Source organism: Kwoniella dejecticola, chromosome 5, assembly GCF_000512565.2.
Source record: "Kwoniella dejecticola CBS 10117 chromosome 5, complete sequence".
In the NCBI taxonomy this organism is placed as follows: domain Eukaryota; kingdom Fungi; phylum Basidiomycota; class Tremellomycetes; order Tremellales; family Cryptococcaceae; genus Kwoniella; species Kwoniella dejecticola.
The window spans coordinates 1,239,022-1,260,839 of NC_089305.1; the positions used below are offsets into that span (position 1 = coordinate 1,239,022).

A 21,818-nucleotide genomic window follows, 5' to 3' on the forward strand; every position below is an offset into this window, starting at 1 on the left:
AGACGAGAAGACGAACATTGTCCTTGAGATGAGGAAAACATGCTTGGTGTGGTATGGTCAGAGGGAAAAGAACTAAAAGTCACATTATTGATCGATTGATTGATTGATTGATAAAAAGTCCATAAACAGTAACTCAAATAATGTACATTGAAAATAGAGAAATGGGAAGATGATATGCTCGTTCATCGTGACACTCATGAAATTCAGTCATTTGCGTTTCGAGGTCGAATTGAAGAGGAATGGATGGACTACCTCCTTGACGGTGGTTTGGTAGGAGCAGGGAAAGCTGCCTTCTTCTCCGACTGTATCGATTGCGATCGTTTTGTCGGTTGGGTCAATCCCGCTCCACAGGCGTCGGCCGGTACGCCCAATGTTGCGGCGCTGTACTCTGGTGCGTATGAACACCTGATCACATCACACTTGTCAGCGTCTCCATCTTGACTAGAACCGGGAAAAAGCCAATCACTCACCCAGCAATAGGAGTATATGCTTTCCTGTTATCGGCATTGGCGTTGAACCATCCATTCCCAGCATCAATGGTAGCAGTAGATCCTGGACTTGTGAAGGTCGGGGCAGGCATGGTGATCACGTCACCCGTTTGAGTGTATTGATAGATAGCGTCCATGTCGCCTGCAGCGATATTGGTGAACGATCGCGGAGGCCAGGGGAATGATGAAGAATCGGCAGCAGCGATTGTACCTGCACCGGCGCCTCCAGTGACAGCCGGATTGGAGAAGGTTCCGTCAAATTCGTTGGCAGCTACACCTTGAGCTTGACAAGTACCGATAGCTTGTCGGGGATCTTTAGGGATCCAGCCGTGTTGCAGACCAAGTTGGTAGTTCCAGAACGGGTTGGGTTGAGGGATGCTTCCGGTAGAATTTCCGATCTTCCAGGTCCAGAAGAAGTAGTCTTGGAAGGCATCCATACTACCAAGGACGAAATGGCTTAAAGCATCAATGGTTGATTGATTCCATTGAGTGTAATCGTTCCAGTAGTCACATGATCCGGTGACCTTGTTAGCGTATCCATCGTAAGTACCATCGTATCTTGATCCGGAACCGACGTTGTTGACCCATTGTCCACAATCGTTCCAAGCTGCAGACCATTCACCCGTGTTGACAGGTCCATAGGTCTGGAAAGTCGTGTTGGTCGAGTCAGCCCACCATTGACAGGGTTGCAATTTGAGGTTATCGAGGTTCCCAGTTTGTTGGTCTTGGAACACCATATAGTTGTGTTGGTCCAGAGCGACTCTGTCCATACCGGGGGCGAAGTTGTACCAGTTCTTGATACCAAGGAAAGCATCGTGCATGGAGAGTTGAGGACCTTTGCCCGCTCCGATACCGGTGATGTCTCGGATGATGTTGTGAGCTTCGATGTAGAAAGATCCGATCGGACCCATGCCCAGAGCGTTACCATTAGGCTCGTTGATAAAACCAAACATCTGGACGACGTCCTTGTATTGGTCTTGAGCGATGAATTGAGCAAGAGTTCGGATGTAGTCCAGAGAACGTTGAGCATTGGCGAGACCCATAGGTCCGTTCATCCAATTAGGTAACCCTTGTTTACCCGAGTGGTTCCAACCGTCTGGTGAAAAAGCATTAGCCTACGCAAGCCCAGCGGAACGATGATTGGCGACTTACTCTCGGATCCAGGAACATTGTGCAGATCCAAGTTCACTCGAATACCGTATTTTCTGGCCCATTTCAAGGCCTTGAGTACGTATGTCCAGGACACACGTTCTAGGTAAGGCTCGCTGTCCCAGGTCTCGATAGCCCAGAAAGCCATGGGCAATCTGATCCAATTCAAACCCGCTGAAGCGATCTCAATGAAATCTCTCTCGGTGATGAAGGTTTCGTAATGTTCGGTCATTGCAGCTGTCAAATTGTTACCCATGTTTTGACTGAGCGTGTACTCATCGATCGCGGTCTGACCGTTGACCGATGCGTATTTCTCGTATAAAGCAGGAACGATGAATGGTTCTAGCAGCAGGAGTATGCGTCAGCTGAAAGAGCTCGACTGCGGTCTCAGGGAAGCTCACCTGTGTTGAGCCATCCTCCCAGGTTGACACCGTAAATTCTGTCCTTTGCAAAGTCCCATGGTTCGTTAAGAGGGGGTGTCCAGGAGTTGGGTCTTGCAGAACTGTTGAAAGGGTTTGCTTCATCCCAGTGCCAGTTCCCTCCGAACGGATTATCGTAGGTCACGGTAGAACCGTCTTCCAAGGTTATCAAGGAGCCTTGCGTTCCACTAGTAGGAGTGGCAGATGGGGCAGCGGAGGTAGCCGTACCTGTTGCTGTGCCAGAATGCGATTCATTCTTGTCGTTGTCAGTACCAGCGTTACCATCCTGTGATGTCGAAGAGCCATTGGTTGTGGATTTGCGTGTAAGTCTGGTATAGATAGTCAGTCTAGAAATTTCTCCCATTACAGTCCGAAAGACTTACCCAACACCCAAACCGACACCGAGAGCGATAAGGGCCAGCAGACCAAGTCCGAGACCAGCATAAAGGATCTTCCTGCTCTTCTTCGGCGACTCGCCTCCCACTTCCGCCCAACGAGGCTTTTCGTTCTGCACTTCGGCCGCACCAATTCCAGCGACGGCAGGCGTGATGTGCCCTTGTTCCTCGTCTTCGTCACTGACTGACAATCGGTCACTGGTCGTGTTGTTCCATCCCAAGGATGAATGGGCGAGGTTCGAGGGCGCTCGGACGCTTCCTGGCCGACGTGACTGAGGCGAAGCATCAGCATACAGGTAAGGTAGATCGATGTCACCTGCTTTGAGGGTGTGAAAAGGGGGACAAAGCAGTAAGAAGGGGCAGAACAGGTCATGTAAAACTCACTTCAGCACCGGAAATGCCCTCAGCGGCAGCAGCTAAACCTACACCGCTTCCCCATGACTTCCTCTCGTCACCTCTTAATGGCGGTGTGCCCGGTAAGCTTGAGTAGGTAGAATCTCGAGTCATTATCGATGGTGCAGGCATGTATTCTGAACCGGGTCGACCTAACAGGTTTGCCTGATCTGGATCTGGCGTACCTGGCGAGAGGAGGGAAGAGTCTCTAATATTTCGTTCACCGAGAGCGGAGTAAGCTTGATCGGCATTCGAGTTGGGATCGGGCGAGGGGAACTCTGCTTGGGTTGGTGAGGAAACACCTGGGTTGGGTACCGCCGTATAGGCTGGGTTGGTGGAATCGGAGGGCGCCATCTTGTTGATGTGTGATAACTGTTTGTATCTTCAAAGAGAGTAAGGGGAAACTGAATGGGTGGCAAGAATGGGCGAGAGACTGGTTCAGTCTATTATCTAATCGACCGATAGATTGCCCTTCTAAAGAATCGAAGATAGATGTGTCGAAGGGAAAGAGAAAGAGGAAATGAGGACAGGGTTATTTGACTGCGGATCTGTACCTAGTAGGAAATAGATGTTATCAGCTGTCGACCTTATATAGTATGCAGCATAACGAGGCCAGTGCGAGACCCGGAGAAGTGATATGAGATGTATGGTGTCTAAATTCAGGGTGCAGCGCACTGACCCGAGTGACCAGTTGCGATGAGAATGACCAAAAGGTAAAACAAAGAGAAGAGTTTGTCGTGAAGGTGACGCCTGAACCTCGTGCTTGGACTGATGTACAGTCAACTTTGTGCCGTCCAACCGAGTGGAAGGTTTCGTATAAGGATTTACACTTTGAGAAAGGTAAGGTGATATGACAATACGTTGAATGATACACACAGAAGCTGTCTAACGATCCTCTGGGAAGACAAGGGTGGCAAAAGGATGAAAGAAGAGAGATAGAACTCACCTTGGTTGAGTAACGGATCCGTCCAAACAATCCCTGTTTCGCAAAGTCGCTTGGCGGTGCTAAGGCTAAAGGGACCTTTCTTTGCGGGGTTGGTGATTGATTGATTGATCGTGGAAAAAGTCAAAGTGGGGTCGATTCGATTTGCCGAAGATCGGTCAATGCTCCGCACACTACTAGCGGGATTCGAACAATCGAAGTTGGAGAGAAAAAGAAAGAAAGAGAGTGTCGTTTGCTGTGTATGCCAGCTGATGATGTTATGCTAAGAGCTAATTAAATGAAAATGAAACGTAAAGGTTGGAAGGGAGCCAAGCTTTTCTAAATCCAGTACGATTCCTTGGTCGTGTGTTTATACCTTTATGCTTTTCGACGTTTGAATCGGATCTGTTCCCATGGATTCTGCTTGTTTACTCGCTGCAAATGTTTAAAAAAGTCCTTGATGATGTGATGATGTGACGATGCGATCGACCAAGCCGTTTCTTTCAAGGCGAGAAGTGATGTACGACGACTATGGGAGTGTTTATTCTATTCTATCTTATTGAATCAGAAGAAAAATCCCGTCCTGTCCTTGTCCTGTCAATCGATCTCGAGTGAAGTAAACAAATTGAATGACTATGTGACAGGAGTGTGAGAGAACGTACAACCGAAACAGTGAGATGAATGAGATTCTCAGCTGACTGATTTCTTTTTCTTCTTCGTCTCCTGTTTTTCGATTTGACCAAACTCTTATACAGCCTGCAGCGACAATGCATGCAGACAATGGAAAGAGCCGTCATCATCCTTTTTACTACTCAAGCGGACCGTATGCCGTACTAATTTTGCTAATTTTGCTATGTAGCTAAACCATGATCAAGGGAGAGCCAGTGTAAGGAGAAGGGCAAGGGGAAGGAGAGGGAATTGTGGCGCCCTGTGCGGTCTCAGGATTGATATTTAGCTTTTTGATAAATTAGTAAACAACGAGTAAAGCGGTGTGCGGGGCCAAGCAAAAGTCAGAGGGATGCTGTTCAGGTACGAGCCGTCCCGCTGTTATCCTCCGCCAAGGCACACTGCATACATCCTAAGTAGGTGGGTGGGTTTTCTGTCTTGTCTTGTGACTTTCCTTACCAAGCGATTCGGGTAGGGAGGTCTAGGGTACCCTATAAAGCATAAAGCCAACAACGGCTGCATAAATATTAGACGTCCTCCTCTTCAAATCCCGTTTTAAAGCTGTACAGGACTACGGTATATGTGCACTAGATTACAAATGCCTCTCCGCCAAGTGTGCCAAGTTAGTTCTATATTTCGTGTTCGTTCATATGTCGTCCCACATGATTCGAGCATGTCTCAGTCCATCTTTGTCATAATACGGTGGTCGACTTTGATGCGATGACATGAGATGAATACGATGAATGCACTAGTAACGGCATTTCTCAAAGTAAACAAGGGAAAGAAGACAAAGCCAAAATGAAGTCTACGTAGACCTTGGTACTAGTTACTCGTTAAAACCTCGCCAAAAATAGTAGAGTAATTTCGTTCCGTCCCAGATTTAAGGATCAGGTAGGGATGAGGCCAGGGGGACCCAAGACAGCATAGCATGGGTTTCAGGAGTTTGGTATGGGATTGCGGATTCGGGTATAACTTACGGGGTCTGCCTTTCGCACAGTGAGTCGTGTGCATCGAGAAGGTCTGAGCATCGATGCCCATTTGAGATCCTTCTCATACCCATACTCGGTCAGCACGAATAGGCTTGGACGCTGACTGTCTTATAGCATTGGTAATGGGCAGTGAGATCGGATGCTGCAGGTACATCGAAATACTACACCAAATTCAAAGGCGGAGAAGGTACTTCGGCTCAAAAGAAAAAAGGACAAACAAATCCCCTGAAATCGTATCAAAGCGTTTCCATGTTTCCATACTTTCCCACACTAAATAATCTCCGTCCTGTCCTCATCCGATGGACCTTTTCAAGACAGACTTGTTGACATGTTGACATCAGCATGGTCAATCCGAAGTGCATTTAGCGTCTTGTGGCTTGAATCAAGGTGAAACATGTGTTATGTGTCAGCGTCATTAATCAACGATGTTGAAGAGGGGTACTACGGATGATGAGGGGCCAAAAAGTATGTTATAATCACATCATGTCGAATGGGTTGGATTCTGTTTATCGACTGCGGATCGGGGAAGATAAACAGACATATACATAGACAAACGACCGTATAGGACAAAGCATGGCTCGAGTCAGTCTCATGTTCAGACAGGTTATTGCCATGCAATTCAGTGGCCAGGGCGAATCAACTCTCCGTGAAAACATTCCTGTAATCCATTCAGAACAAGAAGATACTGCGAAGTGGAAATCGTCACGGTCCTGTCGATCAAGATTCCCAATCCGAATCAGGCCAGCATAGAGAGTGAAGCAAGCGCGAAATATTATCAGATTGACGAGATCGACGAAGAATGTGCATACTCATCATTCAGCCTTCCTGAGACCCCTTCTTCTCGACGTCAGTCTTTCTGATCGACGGAAGAATAGTCCACCCAGCATGAGTATATGACCCGCCAACAGCAAACCCGATGAAAGGGGCGTGGCCGGTGTGATCTCCCAAGCATATTCGACCATGCACCAAAGCACAATCCTACACCATCACCCATGGTACCCAACCGGAAAGTCAGCTCGTTGTCTTGTTATAACACCCATTGATTGAAGCTTGAAAGCCATGAAGACTGAATGAAGATGTACTGACCCTAGTGGAAGACTACCCCATGCCCCGCCCAAATACAGCAAGAAGGGTAATTGGTGGAAATACCACGATTGGAATTGATAATGCAATGACCTGGCGAATGTGATACCTATCAAATTGCAGGTGAACAGTACGAGCGGTATATCTATGTGTCATTGCATGTGGTCGTCAGCTCAAAACGGGCGCACAAATGGGGTCATCGAGTCACTGAGGTATTGAGGCACTGAGGCACTGAGGTACTAACGATATGAAGGTAAATGACCATTCCTAATGGCAGGGTGTGACCACTGATGTATCCCATTCATCAACACGCCAAGTGATCCTCCGGGGACAGGACACCATCTGAAAGCGGCGAAAAGACCAAGTACTCCCAACTAAAAGCAACTCATGCACGTCAGTGCGTGCTTCAAACCCATTTCACAAGAGCTTAGGATTACGCAGTGGATCTTGGCATGAGAAGACAACAAACACTCACATGTCCTGCTAAGAGTAAGACGGCCCTTTCCCTGCTCAGAAAGGTCTTTTCATCGATCATCCGCCAATTGACGGTCCACTCGTATAAGAATTGGCGTGAGAAGTCGAATGCTGATGTGAAGTATGATTTCGCCAAATACGTCGAAGAGAGGAAATATGGCGCAGGAAGTAATATCTGTAAAACGCAAACAGACAACAACGACATCAGCGCTTACGATTCTACCCACACGAATTTCTGCTCTGTCGGCTTACTTGGATCAAAGCGATCAGAGAGACCCCTTCCAATGTTCCGTAGATTCCTCTATACTGAAAAAGGAGTACGAGCAGTCCAGGTAAGAAAAGCAGGATGTTCATTTTTACTCCTAGTGCCAAGCTATCAATGTTGATAATGAGGTTATTCAGCACGGCCAGAAGGGAATGAAGTACTCCCGAGGGAAGTGGACTGGACTGACCTGAAAAGCGCACATCCTATCCTCCAACCAGATTTCCCACCCAGCATAAGAACGACCACACTAAGGTAGAAGGTCATCATGCCTATAGGATCGTTGAACAGCCTCAAGAGGAAGATCGAATGTGCCCTCTTAGACAACGCTAAAGGAATAAGTAAGATCTGAGGCAGATGTTCATTTCGACCTCCCGGTCTTGGTCTTCCAGCCAAGTAATAGATGGTCGAAACGAGTAGTATTGTGGTAAGGTAGAACCCCAAGAATATGTATTGCGCCGGTCGGATATCGTCTATGGAGGGAAGGTATTTGTAGAATGCCGTGTAAATGTAAAGGTGTAATGCAGGGTATCTAGAGGAATAAGCAAAATCAGTGCTGCTCAACACTCAGAATAATGAGTCTCTCGAAGGACGGATGGACGAATAGACGGACAAACAACGATCAGAACCTATGCGGTGCATCGGGTTTAATACCCAAACAAAGCAGATCCAGCCAAACTCACACTAGAGGTCCAGTCTCTCCTTCAATCATCGAATAATCCCTTTCCCCACTTAAGAACATCTCCACTTGCTGCATATAAGCAGGCCAGTCGATTTTTGTGTCTAAGTGGATCGAGTATCAGTCTCATATCCAAGTCTACAGCTTTAACGCTTGAGAGAATAACGAAATAATCGTTGACTCACAGGGTATCTTCCATATTATCAACAGCCCCAACAAAGCTTCTCCAAGCACTAAGAGACCGACGAAAGGCCAATACCACCTCCTATCGAACAGCAAGGCTCTCACCAGGTCAAAACCTTCATCGATGAGTCCTCGCTTTCCTTTGGCGGTACCGGACTCGGTGGCCGGACTGACCGCAATGGGACTCGCCTTTTGGGAAGTCATTGTGTCGTCGAGCTCGTTTGAGCTTTTGATCGCTTTCTTGTTGTTCTTGGTTGCTGATCAGCGTCAAGACCAGAGTCAAATACGCCGCAGCAAGCAATTGACGTTCGCGTACAAGTAGTTGGACTTTCGTTGCCGGCGGGGTTAGCCGACCCGGTTCAGGTTCCGTGCCGGATTTCCGAAATGCGAACGACAGACAGAGCAGTGCAAATGACAGCTGCGAAATGCGAAATGCGGATGAAGATGAGGATGGAACTGTGTATGACCTCAAGAGGTCTGAATCCATGCTATGTGTCTGTGAATGCCAAAAAGGTGCTAATGAAAGTATATATGTGAATAATGTTATACTGACTATATATGAATGAGTGTTAATACAAGATGATTTATTCTAATTGCTCTGCTCCCCCCGCCCAGTAAGCATTCTAAGAGAGATGCAACGCTATATCAATTTTTGTTTTTGCTTTCCCTCTTCCTCTTCCGCATCCTGTGCAGCTCCGCTCAACCACCCAGCAATGTTCTTATGCACAAGCATCAACCCCAAGACTACCGGCAAATACCACAAACTAGTGAAGAACAATTTTTTGGCTGCCACTTCGGTCGTGGACTTGTAAAAGACCCAAGAATCTTTGACAAATATGTAATTCGGTATGGCAGAGGTGAGGGCGAAGGTCCAATCGACTGATCCTGATAATGGTCCCAAAACAGCTGTGAAGGGTACCAGCAAGGCCGCGTGTCGAAGGGATACCAAGGCGTTGAGTCGGGGCGAGAGGACAGATAACATCGGGTATCCTGACAAGGCGTAAAAGGGGCGAATCATATGTGATAATGCGTTGAAATGGGGAAATTGCCATGAAAACAATAATAGGAATAGACATAATGGTGTAAGTGGATTAGGCAGGTCATTCGGGAGATTCGTATTCGAAAAGGGCCAGTGGAAAACCAAAGGTTGTTCGGATGTTGGCCATAAAGATCCTCCGGTAGCTGTCCATCCCATCAAAGGGGTGATAGCACCGACGACAGCGCCTATCCAAGTATTCGATACGCTGAACCTCTTCATCGGGGTGTAAATCCCAGCATACAGGATCAAGTTTCCGATACCCAAAGCTGCAGTAGTCGGATTGCACCCGTACCATAATATAGTTCCTCCTAAGACGGTACACGTCAAGCCAAACATGAAGGCATGGAAGGGAGTGATCTTCCTCATGCAGAGGGGTCTGACCCTTGTTCTTGGTGTTTGAGCATCGATCGGTATTTCTAAGATCTGATTGAATGTGTTTGCTGCCGCAGATGTGAGGAGAGTTCCAATGGTAAGATTGAACAAAAGTGGGATTGATAATGGCAAAGGAGACAAAGCGAGTCCAGTCGTAGCCGTGAGAGTCATGAGAATGGTCAAGTTCCTCTTCGATAATTGCGAGTAGACAGTCAACAACCTTTTTAAGTTGAGTTGTGTAAGCGGTCGATAAGCTGATATAGGTGCGGCCGGAGCGGTGATGTGAGGAATAGGTAGATCAGGTAGGGGTGGAACAGGTGCGTTAGCAGCGCCGTAAACGGTCTTGATAAGAGGCGAGTATGGAGCAGGCTGAGAAGTAAAGAATGGTCGTTGCAGTGCTGAGGTGTGATTTTGACGGCGTTGATGATTCGACGAAGATGAGGCAGCTTTGACGGATGCTCTTTCCTTTGACGATGCAGCAGCACCTGAAGCTTGTACTGAAGATGAGTCCGAAGTCGGTGCGGCATGGACGTTTGCCGATTCTGGAGAAGGTAACGCCTGATGCTCGGCATGTGGCGCAGGGTCTATAGCAGTTGGCTCGCCGATTTCAATTTTGGCTAATTGTCCTTCTACCATTTTCCTAAATTTACCGTGTCTCCTAGTGATTAGATCGTGATAGGTCCCATCCTCGACAACGGCACCACCCTCAAGCAGCACAACTCTGTCGGCCGAAGCGATCGACGAGAGTCTGTGCGCGATGAGAATAACAGTAATGTCGGAGTTGGCGAAAAGATCGTTCAAGGCGGCATTGACAGCGCGTTCGGACTCCGAGTCAAGCGCAGAAGTGGCTTCGTCCATCAAGAGTACCGAGGGGTTGCCAACGAGAGCTCGAGCGATGGCTATACGTTGTCGCTGACCACCTGAAAGACTGTTTTTATTGACTGAGGGGTGATGAACGGATCTCATCAGCTCAGCATATCGGGAAAAGTGAAGAGATCGCCTTACTGATAGTATCGTAACCTTGAGGTAGGTTGTCAATGAAGTCGCAATGAGCGACTCTGGCCGCACGTTTGACTTCCTCCCGATTGGCGTTGGGATGACCATACGCGATATTCTGTTCTATTGTGCCGCCAAACAAGATCGGATCTTGAGGTACGATACCGATTCTGGATCTCCATGATTCCGGTACAAATGACTTGATATCTTGTCCGTCGAAGGCGACTGATCCGGAAGTTGGGTCGTAGAATCTAAGCAAAAGAAGTTGAATAGACGATTTTCCAGATCCACTTCCTCCCACTAAAGCTATCCGTTCTCCCTTATCGATCCTGAGATTTAGGCCGTTCAGGACCTTGGCGTCCGGTCTTGAGGGGTAGGCGAAATCTACTCCCCTCAATTCGATTGAACCACTGCGCGACTTCGCTATTGGTGCACCTTCCCCTAGCGGTATGGGAGGCGGAAGCGCATGAAGTCCTATTATACGTTGCGAAGCTCCAACGCCTTTCATTAGACCGGTGAAGAACCCAGCGAGAGCTGTGTGACTTTGCGTCAGTATTGACATGCCAGGTTTACCGGAGGGCGCTCATGAAGATATGGGTTCGGGGAAGAGACTCACTGTTCAAACTCCACTCGATCCAATTTACATAGATGAATAACGAGGTCATATCTCCGACCGTGATTTCTCCTCTTTTCACCAAGACACCGCCGTAAATCAACAGTCCGATCATACCGATATCCCCGGCGACCTCATTTGCTCCTTGGAAAATCCCATTGGCGAAAGTTTCCCTCTTCTGCAATTTGTAGACTCCATCCACTTTCGATGCGTAGAGCGCACGTTCAGATCCTTGAGTATTGGAAGCAGTGACGGTTCTGTGGGCTGATAATCGTTCTTCGGCAAGTTTCGACATACCTCCCATCGCTTCTTGGGTTTTCAAACTCAACTTCCTGATGAATTTTCCGTAAAAGAAGGTTCCGACGGCGATAGGTGGGATGATGCAGAGCATAACGAAAGTAAGTGTCGGCGAGATCAGGTACATAGCTGCTATTCCCGCTCCAGCACCTAAGATCGCTTTTAACCCTTCACCTAAATTTTCCGATAAACTTTGACCGACGATGGACGTATCTTGACCTAATCTAGACAACGCATCTCCAACTCCGGCTGTCTCGATGTGGGATGGAGGTAAAGCGAGATATTTTCCGTATGTCTGATTTCTACATGGGATCACAGATATTCAGGCCTGTACTCGATATTTGGGGAAAGTGAGCGAGGGAATTGACTGGACTTACCTGATGGAAGCTACCGTTCTTTGTCCAGCTAACCTCAGAGCGATACTCCTTCCTGAATTTGCAGCAGCGCCGATGAGTAAGACGATAGCCAGAGCGCCGGTCGCCTGTTCTAAGGGTAGTCCAAGGAGTAAAGTCGCTTCTGACCCAGGGGTGAAGAAGTCGATAATTCTACCTATGACCCAAGGTATAGACAGATTGACCGCCGTCGAGATAGACAGACAAGTCACACCGATCGTAAGAAGAGGCCATTGAGGTTTCGCCAATGAAAGTAATTTCAAAATGGATGCTGCGTCCGGTTTTGGATCTTTGCTTGAGCCTGATCCGGAAGCGGTGGGTGTCACCTCGGCAGTAGCTGATGGTGGAGGTATAGGAGCTAAAGGATGTATCGGTATAGGTGAGGGTGCCTTCTCAGAATCTTTTCCTTCTTCTGAGTTTTCTAAGGTGGTCGGTCGTGATATTTCTTGTTGTGTTGATTTGGAAGAGGATGTCGAAGGGGGAGTGGATGTGCTGGAATTGTACCGTATCTGCGAGAGCGTCGGTGCTGAACGGGAGGGAAGGCGTTTTGGGAACGGTTGAGGTTGAAATGAAAGTGACTGATTCCGTATGCTGCTACATCCTATCTGTGTCGAGAGGAGGCGTATAGTCGTCCGCTGCGTTGAAAGCGACAAGGTCGGCCGTATACGCTGAGTGGTCAGGACGAGAGACCTCGCTATACCGAGGCCTTCCCGAACTGCCATTTTGGCGGAAGGGAGCTGGTTAGCGCCGAGTGGATATTGGCTCGATAGCCTGCCGAGCTATGTCGAGTCGATGCTGAACCCTACAGTGCACAATTAAGGTGTGGGTCTTGGTTCTATCGTCATAGAGTGAATGCCTGTTCAACGAGGATCAGTAATAATATGATCGGCTCTGACTTTTTCACGGTTAACCCCACAACAACCCATATATTTCCGAATGCATACTCCTCGTAAGTGAGTTGCCCATTTAAGTAAAAGGTTAATTCGCAAAAGCAAAAGTTGAAAGGCGATACAAGAAGATGAATACAGATGATCTCCATCTTCACTCCTTCAACTCCACTTGTACACCTTCAGACTGCCCCGGACTAGCTCATACAAGCAGACAATCCTTCAATATGGTCAACTCATCACTCAAGAGTAAGGCTTTCCTTCTTATGCTGTGCTGGAATCCGGAATCTAGGATTAAGGCTGATGCGATTCGTTGAATAGACGCCATGGCAAGGCGTAATCACAAAGAACGATCCCAGCCAGCTCACCGAGCCAAATTGGGGCTACTGGAGAAGCACAAAGATTATGTTCATCGAGCAAGGGACTATAAATCGAAACAAGATCGAATCAAGAAATTGAGAGAGAAAGCAGCATTCAGGAACAAGGATGAATTCTATTGGGGCATGATAAAAGGACAGACGAAAGGCGGGGTGGCTATTGCAGATAGAGGACATAAAGCTTTAGATACGGACGTGGTCAAGATCCTCAAGAGCCAGGATCTAGGTTATGTCAGAGTGCAAATTGCCAAAGATGAGAAGGTGTGTCCTTCATCTGATTCATCTGATTCCATCGTTATTGTGTTCGTTCGCTATGAGTATCGTTTGGGAAGAAAAGCTAATATCCTCATAAATCTTCAACAGAAAATCCGCGATCTACGCACGTCGCTGGAGATTTCAAGCTCGCTAGCCGGACCGAGCAGATCAACAGCTGAAGAATGGGATGCAATGGCCGAGCTTGCGGAGGTGGAAAAACTCGCTGAGATGGGGATAATCATCAAACCGCAAGAAGGCGTAAAGAGGAAAGGAAAGGCAAAGGCGAAAGAGGGACATGTCATCTTCGCAGAGGGGAAGGATGAGTGTGAGTCGTTCTCACCCTTCGTTCTCATTCATGCGGACGTGGCAGTCACTTTTCTCCGATTTCTGCGAATGAGGAACGCTGCGACACGGAAACAGTGCTGATGCTCACAACAAATGTAGTCGAGAAATTCGGCGAATCTAGCGGAACTCAAGCAGACAATTCAGATATCCGCAAAGAGGAGGAAACGATCGATCTGGGTTGGGCAGAACCTATCTCAAGTAAGAAAAAGGGGAAATCCAAGGCTATTCAAAATCAATCCACTTTAGTCGATGTAGAAGAAGACGCAGATGAATTGGCAGAGGAAGCTAGAGTGAGTCACCGTGTTCCTGTTATTTACACCAATGTCGAAGGGCGGATGGAATCTGGGATAAGCTAATCACGATGCTGTGTTCGGTGTCGGTCCGAATTGATAGGAAAATCGAATGGAACATTTAACTTTATTATCAGCATACCTTGCCCGTCTGAAATTACTTCGTCAAGCGGAAAGTAAATTGGAAATCACAAAAGGTCTAATGGGTAAAGGCGGTGTAGCTAAGAGGGTAAGGGAGGATAGGTATGTCGAAGATGAGAATGCGCCAGAGGATGAGAATGGGGAGAAAAAGAGGTTCGAGGGCAAAATGTGGAAGTGGAAATTGGAAAGAAGGCGTTAAGGCGTTAAAGCGTTGAGGCTTTGGGGCGTTGAAGGCGCTGAGGAAAATTACCCGTTATTAGACTTGCCAAAATCAATTTTGCGGAACGCTCAATTCGCATCCCAGTATATGTATGTATAACAATAACAGTACATTTGTCAAGTATCCACACTCGAGAGCCAGATCAATCTGCAGAATCAATAGGTGAATGTATGTATGTAATCCGAGACTTATCAGCAAATTTTCACTTGTCATCAATTGCCACAGTATCATTCAGAGATTGCTGTTCAAGATGCTATTGATCCTCGAAATTGCAGCGTCATTTTCGCGAGACGAACAGCATTTGAGCAACGAGAATCCATAGTATAGTATATAAACAAGCAACAGAATGGCCCGGCGTTCGGAGGATCAGAAATGTAAAAGGCATAACATGATTGACTGATTGACTGATTGACTGCAAGGGTATACGAATTATAGGGCATCAAAGGGTATACTATTGTATTTATTCACTGTACAGTGTGGAGGGCCGGAAAACATAACAAAAAGGTTAGAAAGCATTGCCTTCCAACATCGCAAAGATATCATCTACTCCATTCCCACCCACACTCCCACTTTCATTTCCTCCGGCCAACTCATCAGCTTGACCGACACTACTCGTAGCTTGCGGCATCTGACTTTGATGGTCGAATTTCCCAAAGAACTCATTCAACATATCATAGCCATGTTGTTTGTTTTCTTGTTCCTGTCCATTATGAACTGACGGATTGATATTTTCTTTATTATCCCCTCGATTTGCGTGAGTGTCGGTGTTACCCCCGAAATCTTGAGGTGTATGTTGTGCACTAAGAGTTTCTAACATCTTTTGGAAATCGTTGTAATCCATCGCAGGCTGCTGTTGATGTTGTTGGTGTTGTTGTTGTTGGTCAATAGCATTGGCCGAGACGAAATGTCTTAATCTGCTCTTTCCAGGCGTAGTACCTTTCACGTCCATCGGAGAGAAATCGGTTGGGTTCAGGGGTGAATTATCCGGACTCGACAATAACAAAGCAGAATGAGGTAGATCGCCAATAGAAGAGACGGGAGGTGATGATGGTGGCAGAGCGGAAAAATCGAATGGCTGAGGTGACGATTCCATCGGACCAACAGATGAAGTTCGATTGAACAATTGCGAAAGCACATCATCTTCCTCCGTCCCATCACTCCTCAGCTGACCACCAACAGTGCTATTCGATGACTGAGATTGGTTCTGCTTTCGCAGTTTCCTAGCTTCAGCGGATAAAGCTCTCTGAAACTCCGTTGGAGGGCCTACGTCAGGTGAGATCCCATATGTCTTTTGGTCAAGGGTGTGCGAAGGTGGCATTGAGAACCCGTCTACATCGAAGAAAGCAGATAGATCTGTTCCCCAGTTGATCTGCTGTTGATTTTGCACTTTATGGTTCTCCGCAGGAGTGTCATCGCTCAGAGGCATATCCAGTGTTTGCGCTGTCGTGTGCTTATTGTGTTGATGGGCAGGTTGAGCAGGCTCAACAGGATCAGTATGGAAGTTATCTGAATGAGCAGTCTTTGCTTGGTCCGAATGGGAACGGTGGTCGTTCCATCTGATAGGCGAAGACGCGGCGGTCTGATCGTTCCATCGGTCGGCTCTGAGCGACTTGGTGGCCGAAGCTGACCCTCTGGGTGGTGAGGACATAGGAACCGGTCTGCTGGTCTGTTGGAGATTCGACTTGGCGAACGGTTTTCTGAGATTCTGAGCATGCTGCTTGAGAGCCGCAATGCGTTTGGCATCTTCTTCTACAACCGATGACAAGGTCCTCTTGAACACATGATCATGCGCGCGGGCCACCGGCTTGTCGATTCTGGTAGCAGGAATATCAGGCTCCGATTTGGGTACAGCTGATGACTCCCTGTGAGCGGTGGTTGATGGACCAGGACCGCCGGTGGCGCCCGATTTCTTGTCTTTTCTTGGTCGATCTTTCGGGTCATCATCGACATCTCCCCACAGTGTAGGAGGCCTCATCGAGCCCATTTTGTTCCAGTAAAGACCGCAAGCTAACATGAGTCCTTTATCAGCATACTCTTCTGGTCCCAGTCGTTGGCGCCGCCCGACAAGAAGCCTACTCACCGTTACAGACCCTGACCGATTTGCCGTCCTCCATCACCTTTGTTCGCCAGACAGCAGATTTCGTTCTTCCGCAATTCCAACATACGAACGCGTTATGGGTCGCTTCACTAGAGGAGTCGGTTGATCCCTTTCGCGAATGACCCAACCCATGTGAAAGCTTGCTCTTCTTATTGCTCTCGGATGCATCGTCTTCGCCTTCTCTGGCGCGTTTAGCAGCTGTAGCAGCATCGATCGGAGCACCGGTGAGCTTCTCGAGCATGCTTAGGAACGCAGGGGAGGCCAGCAATCTCTGAGCCTGTTCGCGTGTGAGGGATTCGGGTTTAGCGAACAGCCCAGCTGGAATGTCCGTCGGGAATGGCTGCTCGGCCGCGTCAGAGGAGGGAGCTGGACGTCCACTGGTACTCTGGCTGGTGGAGCCTTTCCTCTTGAGTGCGTCCGAATTAGGATCAATTGGTCCCAACGAGTTACGAGAAGGTGCCGCATTCTTTGTTCGCCGTTTTCGACTACCTGAGCCAGATATCGATCCGGATGATTTCGATGGTTTCACGTCGGTGGATCTCGCGGGCGTGCTCTTGCTCGCGCTCACGGTGCGTGTAGCAGCAAGTGGATGATGCGCTGGAGATGACGTTGAGGGACTGGGCAAGTGGGGGCGACGATGTTGTGACGAGGTCGAGGGCTGTTCCTGTCGTTTAGGCAAAGGTTGATGAGGTCGATTGAAGTGGTTCATCGATGTGGAAGGTGCATGCGAACGAGACGCGACAGAAACGCTGGTCTCCGTAGATGTACTTGTCGACGATCGTCTCATAGCATCTGGTCTGCTCTCCATGTGCATCGCGCTTGACGCCTTGTTATGCGATAGACCGACGGAGCCATTGATACCGGATTTCAGACCAACCGAAATCTCGATCCCCCATTGCTCCTCGTTGCTGCTCCCGGCGGCGTCTGCCATCATCAGAGCTTCTAACGGATCCAGATCTTGCGATTTGGCAACATTCGCGAAATCGAAAGAGCGTATCAATCGCCCAGTAATGAGGTTTTTCCCTTGTCCAGGTTCTTCCAAAGCCCATGATACGAGTCCTTTGCCCGTCCATACTTCCTGAGTCGGTTGCGGTTGTGGGACACCGTATGACAGGCTGGGGGATGAGGCATTGTCTGATGATGGGGATGAGCCGTAATGACGCGAATGACTCATGTAGGGTGAGGATCCTGCTCGCGAGCGACGCAGGTATGTCTCTCGAGGATCGAGCACGTATAAGGATAAGTCAGGGGAGTTGGCAAAGGCAGGATGGAGTTCAGGACTATATGAAAGGAATCGAGTCAGTCGACAAGCGATAACGGACGCGTTCGCTGTTGGGGTTGGGGTTGAATAAGATCGCATGAAAATGGAGTCAGGGAAACGATATGACCCACCTAGCCATCAGCACGCCCGTCACCACAGTCTTTAGGTATATGGAACCCCATGCTTCGTCTTCCCCATTTTTCGTTGACGATGCAGCCGTGTTGGGGTGAACGTAGACCTGTTGAGGAGATGAGAAGATCGTTGTGAACGTTTGGGAGGTCGAAGGAAGGTAGTATGATACGCGCACTGGAAATCACGAGTCAGCCACAGCAGCGATGTACAAGTCGCGCGATCAAATAATGACTCACCAGGCAGGGAGTGAATCTTGTTGGGAGTGAGTGCAGAGCTCATCGCGGATCTTCAGCTGCTGTATTGCACGGACTGGAAGACTTTGCAAAAGGGAAAGAGTGAGGAAATGGTGATAAAGATTGATATCCGAGTCAAATTTTGGCAGTATGGTGGATCAGCTGTTGGAAGCTAGCGTCTCGAGGTGAATCAGGTTCGCTTTCGTTCTAACCAAGACCGGTCGTCGTAAATCGTCGCGTGAGGTTATCTATATGGTCATGGTCGTACCAGTCTATGCAAATGAGATGAGTGAGATGCAATGTAGGTTGAATGATGGATGATACTACTGTATTGCGTGTAAGACGCGATTTGACTATAGTACAATGGATAGTACAATGGTACAATGGTGCATTGAAAATGAGGAAATGGTAATGTGACGAAACGAAGGAAGATCAGGGAGTGACAGAGTGAGCTATGACCTATTCGACGTGTATGGTGGCTCGCTCATCATTTAACCGACACGTTAAAAGGAAAAACACAGCATTAAACATTAGAAGAAAGTCGCGTCCACCAGTCAAAATCACGTGATATTTCGATCCAGCGCACTTGCATCAAGCATCGAGAGGGTATTATTCCATGTCATCTCAAACGCCTTGTATGCACTGAATACGAGTACTATTCCGACTTGACAAAGGGAACTGTGTGGCATGTCATGAGATAGTGATAGGATACTCTTCAGCTGATCTGTGGTGCAGTAGGGTCTATATGCCGGGGTGACCGGAAACAAGCTAAGCAGGTGTAAGAGGCTCGTGCTGAATCAAAGTCGCGTCTTATTTTGAGTCGCCTGAGCCATAAATCGACAGCCTATAATGAAGAAGGGACCTGAGTAATGAATGAGTCTCAACCCGACCACATCCCTCGCACTCTACTCTAGTGACATCTCTCTCATCTGCTTGAAACCGTTCCTCTCATCAAAGAGTTCGCAACGAATCTACCAGCCCTCAGCTGCGATGTCTAATCCTCCTCCAGCCAAACGAGCCAGAGCCTCGGCAGCCACCGACGATGCCCATCATTCCGCAAATCCGGACTTTCTTGCTGAAGCACTACAACATCTCCCACCTCAGCATCTGAAAGGCCTCATTACCCAGACGTTTCTTCGTCATCCCGACGCGCTAATACCTTCATTGGCGGGTATGAGCAGTACAAACGACGACTCGAAGAAGAGCGGTCCAAAGCGCCCGCTAGGAATTTCGATCATCTCAGTAAAAGCTGTTGGAAAGAGCTGAACATCACCCATAAGAGGCTTAGCCTGAGTCAACAATATCAGATCTCTGGGGAAGTATCGGAAGTTCTGGAAAGTGCATGTGGAACGATATTGAAGGGAGTGACGGAATCGCCAAGATACGAAAGTAAATTATCGGGGCTGGAAACTCTGAGGAAGATCAGTAAATCCATACTACTCTGCGACCTTGGCCAGATCAGACACGAGATCATGGGTGGTGGATCTCAAACGATCGACGTGATTTCCAATGCGATGGTCTCGATACTGAATACCCTAAACGACGGCGAGCGGGAGAAATTTGGACAAGAAGAAGAGTTGATCAAGGGTATCAAGTGGGTCAACAACGAGATGGAGCGATATTCGATAGAGGAGTATGCGAAGGTCGTAGCGATCTTAGACGGGATGCTTGGGATCTGAGAACGCAGGACTGAGGCCGTCGCTGATGGTCCAAGAGATGGTATCTATGGCAAATGACTTTGCGACGCTTGGACCTCGTCTCTCGGATACTTCGAAATGTAGCAAATCCCAGACGACACGGAATACCGCTCACAGTGTTAGCTAAGTTACGCATATGCTTCATCTTCCGTGCAAAGAGACGACTACCATCATCCAAGAAACCGTCGAAATCCGTGTCTACTGTGCGACGTGTCCCGGCCGATTTTTAATCAAAAAGAGTATATATACTGATCCCAATTCGCAAAATGAGACTTGGATTGATCAATCTCAACTTCATCTGTTGTAATATTATTACAATTTCAAAACCCCTCATCCCGCCGGTCGGTCCCATATACGTCGCCATTCGTCACTCTCGCTGGTCGACTGCACTTCATCGTTGTCACTTACACAGTCCTGTTGCGCCCACCATCACACGCAACATGACCCGCCGAGCGCCGCCATCTCATCTGACCTTCCTTCCTCCTCATATACCTACACCGCGTAAGTTCGCTCTTTCAAAGAACAAAGACCTCGTAAAACTGAGCGCAATGACATGACTGACAACGAACAACTTTCAACGATGCAGCTCGAGGTGCACCCAAGTACTTCTTACCTGCCCTCCCACCCTCACTACCAACAATCACGCGAGCGTCCCTATATAATCCTGCAGCACTTCCGATCAGACCTTCGCATACTCGATCACTGAGCTTGGAGAGTGTTGGTCACGATCATCCTTACGAGAGCTATACGGCCGCTCAAGAGGGCACGAAACCTCCCTGGGTCAGGTCGAGGGGTATCGATCTGGCTGAGAAGGAATTAGGCGGGAGTTGGGGGTTGACTAAACCTAGAGAAGTCGTTTTGGGTCGATAGGCAGCAAATGGGGGACTGTATCTCATCCATAGCTCCACAGTCTATGATCAATTGACTTTGTGCTGATCAGGAAATACTGTGCGTTGTATTTTGTTAGAGTCAAACGCCTGAGTGCATTTCAGTTTGTATGTGTGTATGTATGCTACTTTGTTTGAATGTACTTCTTCCCATGTTATCCCTATTCTCCTTGAAGGATCTGAACAGCATGGTAAAATCAGCATTCACAGCATGATACAGGATCCACAGCAGCCATGGATATCTTTGTTCAAACTCACCAATCCAGTGCTTAGGTATTAGCATTCTGCGCCCCGCTCTCCACTCTGTTCCCAATCTCATCCTTAGGCTTCAAACCTTCATGCAGGGCATTCTGGGCCTTCTTCAGATCGTGTTGATGAGCAGCGACATCGCCCGAGTGCGCCGCTTGGGCCGGTAGGCCCCTCCCCTGCGCTTCGGAGGGTACGTGCGAAGAGGAGGTTTCGTGCCCGTCGTTCTGCGCTTTGTAGGATGATACGTTCGTGTCGTCCTAGGTCCCAGCATCCATCCGATCAAGGGATGATATGATCAGCTTAGTTCATGTTGAGATGTTGAATCGATTTTCGAATAGGATGATATCCCGAGTGTGAGAATGGGTCAGAACAGAAGAAGAGGACTCACGTGTTGTTTACCCATCTTGACTATTGTTATTGTGATGGCTTATTGGTTGCTTCGATAGAAAGAAGATGAAGGCGGTTCTCATTCACACACACAGACGGTATATAAGGGTTTACCAGAATGCTGCAAGTTCTGAATACCCTGCTACATGACGTTGTGACAACTTAGCATCAGCATCGTCAAGTGACACCCATCTCTAGATCAGAGCATGCTTTTCGATTGACTTGGTGCGTAGAAAGGCTCGAAATGTCGTAATTTCATGATGTCACATACTGAATTGAGACGAAACGCATCGTGGACCATCTGAGTGGAGGTTCGAGATCGGTGGAAAGTGTACTGAACTTATGGTTTGCATTGTCTGGCATTAATCTCGTTGGTGCACTCTCGTTGGGAATGGTATGCTGCTTTTCACACACAGAGCGCCAACTGCATCAAATTGGCATGCTCTACTTTTTACAGGCCAGGATACGTTGTACACAAAGTACAGCAAGCAGAGTCCATAAAATCGGGAATGTGGCGGACTGACATCGACAATGCCCTGCCTTGGAAT

General features: G+C 48.1%; 8 protein-coding genes across 8 annotated transcripts; 3 read left to right on the plus strand and 5 right to left on the minus strand.

Annotated features, from left to right (window-relative positions):
- Positions 1-248: 248 nt before the first annotated feature.
- Positions 249-3,198, minus strand: I303_104554 (uncharacterized protein; the record flags this gene model as incomplete). Its single annotated transcript, XM_018407768.1, has 6 exons — positions 249-405; positions 471-1,584; positions 1,641-1,979; positions 2,039-2,385; positions 2,440-2,723; positions 2,836-3,198. The coding sequence occupies 6 exons, from the start codon at positions 3,196-3,198 to the stop codon at positions 249-251; spliced, it is 2,604 nt and encodes an 867-aa protein (XP_018262979.1).
- Positions 3,199-6,233: 3,035 nt separating this feature from the next.
- Positions 6,234-8,306, minus strand: I303_104555 (uncharacterized protein; the record flags this gene model as incomplete). Its single annotated transcript, XM_065968981.1, has 8 exons — positions 6,234-6,399; positions 6,508-6,649; positions 6,749-6,878; positions 6,980-7,153; positions 7,231-7,351; positions 7,431-7,772; positions 7,924-8,023; positions 8,105-8,306. The coding sequence occupies 8 exons, from the start codon at positions 8,304-8,306 to the stop codon at positions 6,234-6,236; spliced, it is 1,377 nt and encodes a 458-aa protein (XP_065825053.1).
- A 436-nt stretch (positions 8,307-8,742) lies between these two features.
- Positions 8,743-12,533, minus strand: I303_104556 (protoheme IX farnesyltransferase; the record flags this gene model as incomplete). The annotated part of the gene is made up of 4 exons (XM_018407766.1): positions 8,743-10,454; positions 10,519-11,043; positions 11,126-11,721; positions 11,797-12,533. The coding sequence occupies 4 exons, from the start codon at positions 12,531-12,533 to the stop codon at positions 8,743-8,745; spliced, it is 3,570 nt and encodes a 1,189-aa protein (XP_018262977.1).
- Positions 12,534-13,024: 491 nt separating this feature from the next.
- On the plus strand, positions 13,025-14,305 carry I303_104557 (uncharacterized protein; the record flags this gene model as incomplete). The annotated part of the gene is made up of 4 exons (XM_018407765.1): positions 13,025-13,336; positions 13,439-13,655; positions 13,775-13,965; positions 14,069-14,305. 4 exons carry the CDS (start codon positions 13,025-13,027, stop codon positions 14,303-14,305), a joined length of 957 nt encoding a protein of 318 aa, XP_018262976.1.
- Positions 14,306-14,831: 526 nt separating this feature from the next.
- Positions 14,832-18,096, minus strand: I303_104558 (uncharacterized protein; the record flags this gene model as incomplete). The annotated part of the gene is made up of 5 exons (XM_065968982.1): positions 14,832-16,333; positions 16,407-17,498; positions 17,586-17,704; positions 17,817-17,991; positions 18,054-18,096. The coding sequence occupies 5 exons, from the start codon at positions 18,094-18,096 to the stop codon at positions 14,832-14,834; spliced, it is 2,931 nt and encodes a 976-aa protein (XP_065825054.1).
- Positions 18,097-19,040: 944 nt separating this feature from the next.
- On the plus strand, positions 19,041-19,729 carry I303_104559 (uncharacterized protein; the record flags this gene model as incomplete). The annotated part of the gene is made up of 2 exons (XM_065968983.1): positions 19,041-19,292; positions 19,358-19,729. 2 exons carry the CDS (start codon positions 19,041-19,043, stop codon positions 19,727-19,729), a joined length of 624 nt encoding a protein of 207 aa, XP_065825055.1.
- A 458-nt stretch (positions 19,730-20,187) lies between these two features.
- I303_104560 (uncharacterized protein) lies at positions 20,188-20,617 on the plus strand (the record flags this gene model as incomplete). The annotated part of the gene is made up of 2 exons (XM_018407762.1): positions 20,188-20,248; positions 20,334-20,617. The coding sequence occupies 2 exons, from the start codon at positions 20,188-20,190 to the stop codon at positions 20,615-20,617; spliced, it is 345 nt and encodes a 114-aa protein (XP_018262973.1).
- A 286-nt stretch (positions 20,618-20,903) lies between these two features.
- Positions 20,904-21,286, minus strand: I303_104561 (uncharacterized protein; the record flags this gene model as incomplete). Its single annotated transcript, XM_018407761.1, has 2 exons — positions 20,904-21,140; positions 21,272-21,286. The coding sequence occupies 2 exons, from the start codon at positions 21,284-21,286 to the stop codon at positions 20,904-20,906; spliced, it is 252 nt and encodes an 83-aa protein (XP_018262972.1).
- Positions 21,287-21,818: the final 532 nt, after the last annotated feature.